The sequence below is a fragment of the Alexandromys fortis genome, unplaced genomic scaffold, assembly GCF_014885135.2.
Source record: "Alexandromys fortis isolate MF-2015 unplaced genomic scaffold, M_Fortis_MF-2015_v1.1 scaffold_1, whole genome shotgun sequence".
Classification (NCBI taxonomy): Eukaryota; Metazoa; Chordata; class Mammalia; order Rodentia; family Cricetidae; genus Alexandromys; species Alexandromys fortis.
Window position 1 is genome coordinate 25,222,057 of NW_026067927.1, and position 4,679 is coordinate 25,226,735.

General features: G+C 44.1%; 1 protein-coding gene across 1 annotated transcript; it reads left to right on the plus strand.

Moving 5' to 3' along the window:
• The first annotated feature begins 183 nt into the window (after nt 1–183).
• Nucleotides 184–1,582, plus strand: LOC126502847 (NAD-dependent protein deacylase sirtuin-5, mitochondrial-like). Its single transcript, XM_050144173.1, has one exon. It carries the CDS (start codon nt 347–349, stop codon nt 1,181–1,183), a length of 837 nt encoding a protein of 278 aa, XP_050000130.1. The 5' UTR covers nt 184–346; the 3' UTR covers nt 1,184–1,582.
• The last annotated feature ends 3,097 nt before the right edge of the window (nt 1,583–4,679 follow it).

The following is a 4,679-nucleotide window of genomic DNA, read 5'->3' on the forward strand; positions in this document are numbered from 1 at the left end:
AAACGGGAAGGCTAGGCAACCAAGAGACCTGGGGCACGACACAGCTGGTGCAGAGCCCACGGCCTCTTCGTCCACCATGGCCTGAGCACAGACAAACACTCCTCAGGTCTGTAGGACCAGAGATCCTTTCCCAGGGCCCCAACTAGATGTTTCCTGAGACTGGCCCAATCACAAGATCCCCTGCTCTCCTGCCTGCTCTGTCCCCACCTTCTGCAGCCTGCTGGAGAAGCAGTACTTCAAAGAAACCCTGATGCGACCACTCCAGATCCTTCCCAGCCGATTCATTTCCCAGCTGTGTTGTGGACTGAAGCCTCCAGCCTCCCTGTGAAGCAAGATCTGCCTCACCATGGCTCATCCAAGTTCAAATATGGCAGATTTTCGGAAGTGTTTTGCAAATGCCAAGCACATAGCCATCATCTCAGGGGCTGGCGTTAGTGCGGAGAGCGGGGTTCCAACTTTCAGAGGAGCAGGAGGTTACTGGAGAAAATGGCAAGCCCAGGACCTGGCGACTTCACAGGCCTTTGCCCGCAACCCATCACAGGTGTGGGAGTTCTACCACTACCGGAGGGAGGTCATGAAGAGCAAGGAATCCAATCCCGGGCACCTGGCCATTGCCCAGTGTGAAGCTCGGCTACATGACCAGGGCCGACGGGTTGTAGTCATCACTCAGAACATCGATGAGCTGCACCGCAAGGCTGGCACCAAGAACCTGCTGGAAATCTACGGGACCTTGTTTAAAACTCGGTGCACCTCATGCGGCAATGTTGCTGAGAACTACAAGAGTCCGATTTGTCCAGCGTTAGCAGGAAAAGGGGCTCCAGAACCAGAGACCCAGGACGCCAGAATCCCAGTTGACAAACTTCCCCGGTGTGAGGAGGCCGGATGTGGTGGCTTGCTGCGACCTCATGTGGTGTGGTTTGGAGAAAACCTGGATCCTGCTGTTCTGGAGGAGGTGGACAGAGAGCTCGCCCTCTGTGACCTGTGTCTAGTGGTGGGAACATCCTCTGTGGTCTACCCAGCTGCCATGTTTGCTCCTCAGGTGGCTTCCAGGGGAGTCCCAGTGGCCGAGTTTAACACGGAAACCACCCCAGCCACCAACATATTCAGGTTTCATTTTCCAGGACCCTGTGGGACAACACTTCCTGAAGCCCTTGCTCCTCATGAAACTGAAAGGGTTTCTTAACTGTCCTGTGGAAAAAGGAGAAGATTGTGTAGCGCATAACCAGGGCACTAACAGGAGAAGAGATTTTGTGGATGACAAGCTGAACTTTGAAAAATAGAAAATACCCTTTGAGCCCCTAGAGGACAATCTGTGAAGGGATTGGGCTTCAAAACACCAACAGCAAATGTGTTTTCTTTGGAGAGGCTGATGGACTGTCAAGTTTTTCCATCTTAATTGATTTCAACTGAAATATGAGTATTTTGGATTTGCTGTTCTTGGTCAGTTACTGGGAGGGAAAAATTTGTACTTAAATTGCTTGAGAGGAAGGTAATTATACAAACTGTTTGTATCTTGGGCAAAAATAGAAATAGAGAATTAAAACCCTAAAAGTTAAACCCTAGTAAAACTTTTTGGCACACATTTTTTTATGGAAATGAAACCATCCTTTATAGTTGGTAACTTATTGTATAAGAATGCTCTTCCATGAGATGTCTTTTGTTGGGGGCTTCTTTTCCCTTTTCTTTTCAGTACTTACCTCACTTGGATGCCTTACCTAAAGAATATGCAAGAACATATTTTCATGCAAGGCAAGAAAAGGAACAACCAAGTAGAAACGTCAGGATGAGAAAAAGAATAATGCTAGTCCAGGACAGAGCAGATGAGCTGCCTCTGAGGGAAGGAAGTGATGGGTGATCATTGCTGAAGGTCACAGATGGAGAGCATCGTCTCTGCTGGTCTACATCATCACTCAATGTCATAAATGAAGGGAACATCATCTCTGCTGGCCTACATCATCGCTTACTGTCATAAACAAGGGGGTATGCGGTTTCTACTTGTCTAAGAGTGCCACTGGACCCTGAGAATGACCTTTTTACCTTGCACTATAATAGCAAGAATGCTGTACTGTCTCTGAGCCCCACCTGCTAATGCAGCCCTGGGCTTGAACTGTGGCAGGGATGTGAGGCCTAGAGAGGAGCAGTGGCCACTAGCGAAAAGGATAAAGATCATACATAATGCTCTCCCTTGGGTCCAGTCAGTTCCCCAGGTCACAATGCACCCGGGCTGCCTCCTCTCAGCCCCCTCAGAACTCCACTTATTTTAGTACTCTAGGCATCTTTCAATAGTTAGCTTTCTCATGGCTGTGACCAAAATTCCTGACAAAAATTAATTTAAAGGATGAAGGGTGTAAGTGAAGAATGCTTCTTCATTTCCTGGCCGCCCAGACCCAAATAATAACACAGAAACTATATTAATTACAACACTGTTTGACCAATAGCTTAGGCATATTCCTAGCTAGCTCTTACATCTTAAATTAACCCATTTCTATTAATATGTGTATCACCATGAGGCTGTGGCCTACTAGTAAGGTTCTGGTGATATCTTTCTCCTTCAGCAGCTACATGGCATCTCCCTGACTCCACCTATTCTCTGTCTCTACCTCTTCCAGCCTGGCTATATTCTGCCCTGCCACAGGCCAAAGCAGCTTTGTTCATCAACCAATAAAAGCAACACATACAGAAGGACATCCCACATCATTTTCTCTTTTCTTTCTAAATAAAAAGGAAGATCTTATCTTTAACATAGTAAAATTACATATACAAAGCAGTTATCAAGCAAGAATTATAGTTACAGTATTTAGTCCATTTATATTTGACAAACTGAGAAAAATACTCTGTTATCTATTCTATCTTTGTGAGGCTAAAGTTTTATATCTAATTTATTTTATCATGACTAAGGAAAACTATAACTATCTATTCTTCAACTCCAAAAGACCCCAGAAGGATATAATATTACCTAAGTTAACAGGAAGTGCGTTGTAAGCCAACTTCCAAAACTAGGACTGACATCTCACTGCCTGGGCAGTCAAGTCACCCAAAGCTCTTCTGTAATGTGGGGCATCCATCTTCAGCCTACAGGCCCATAGTATCTGTCAGACTTTTCCATGAAGCAGGAAATTTCAAAGACTATTTCGCTTACATTGGCACTTTGTTAGTCACTTTCTTCTGTGTTCTGCAGAATGTCTGGCAGACTCTTTCATGAAGCAGAAACCCTGAAGGGTTGTCTCACCTTTTTTAAAAAATTTTTATTGAGCTCTACATTTTTCTCTGCTCCCCTCCCTTCCTTTCTCTTTCCCTTCAACCCTCTCCCATGGTCCCCATGCTCCCAATTTACTCAGGAGATCTTGTCTTTTTCTACTTCCCATGTAAATTAGATCCATGTATGTCTCTCATAGAGTCCTCATTGTTGTCTAGGTTCTCTGGGATGTCTCACCTTCTTTAGGCAAATTCAACAGCAACTTTTCTGTGGATCCGGCATGTCCAGTTCATACAGCATACCATCAAGCAGCCCAGGCAAGAGCAGTTTCTTTCCCAAATGGCTAGCCTTGTCACATTGAAGGCAAATTTCGTAACGAGTTTCTTCAATGCCCATCAACCTCTCTGAAGTAATTGGTACTGCCAGAATCAGATGTCTTACTGTTGAGAAAATTCTTAGTTCTTAAAACATATTAAATGGGCCAGGTGGTGGTGGCGCACACCTTTAATCCCAGCACTCGGGAGGCAGAGGCAGGCGGATCTCTGTGAGTTCGAGACCAGCCTGATCTACAAGAGCTAGTTCCAGGACAGGCTCCAAAACCACAGAGAAACCCTGTCTCAAAAAACAAAAAAAAAAAAAAAAAAAAATTAAATGCCATATGTCATAGGTCTTTGAAGTGTTGAAGATTATCTAACTGAAATATATATCTAGAAAACCTAATATGACTACAAGTTTGACTATTATAAATGACTATCTATTAACACATAATTTTAATTATACATTACATTATTAAATGAGCTTTTTAAACATACCTTAAATAGGAGTAGAAATATAGATGACAAAAATTGACCTTAAATTTGTAACAATAAACCAAGATCCATACCAATGCAAAGTATTCATCTTTATATCACAGAAAAAAATAATAACATCTTGAAGTTTGCAGGCAAATGGATGGATGTAGAAAACATCATATTGAGTGAGGTAATCCAGACCCAGAAAGACAAATATCATATGTTCTCACTTATAAATGGCTTTTAGACACAAAGCAGAGAAAACCAGTCTATAATTTGCAATCCAGAGAACCTAGACAACAGTAAGGACCCTAAGAGAGATATACATGGATCTAATCTACATGGGAAGTAGAAAAAAGACAAGATCTCCTGAGTAAATTGGGAGCATGGGGACCATGGGAGAGGACTGAAGGGGAGGGGAAGAGCAGGGAGGGAAGTAGAGAAAAATGTGGAGCTCAATAAAATCAACAGAAAAAAAAGAAAGAAAGGAAGGAAGGAAGGAAGGAAGGAAGGAAGGAAGGAAGGAAGGAAGGAAGGAAGGAAGGTAGGTAGGTCTGTCTGGGCTGCCAGTCCAAAGGAATGCAGCATAGCAAGGCCAGTGCCACAAAGGGAGTGACTTGGTCTGTAGCTCCCCAGAAAGCAGAGAAAAGAACTCCCAGTATCGTTCTCCCCCCCCCCCCCCCCCCCCCCCC

Bases quoted from the DNA above. Each gene is read 5' to 3' on its own strand.
- LOC126502847 (XM_050144173.1), top strand. From the start codon at position 347: ATGGCTCATCCAAGTTCAAATATGGCAGATTTTCGGAAGTGTTTTGCA.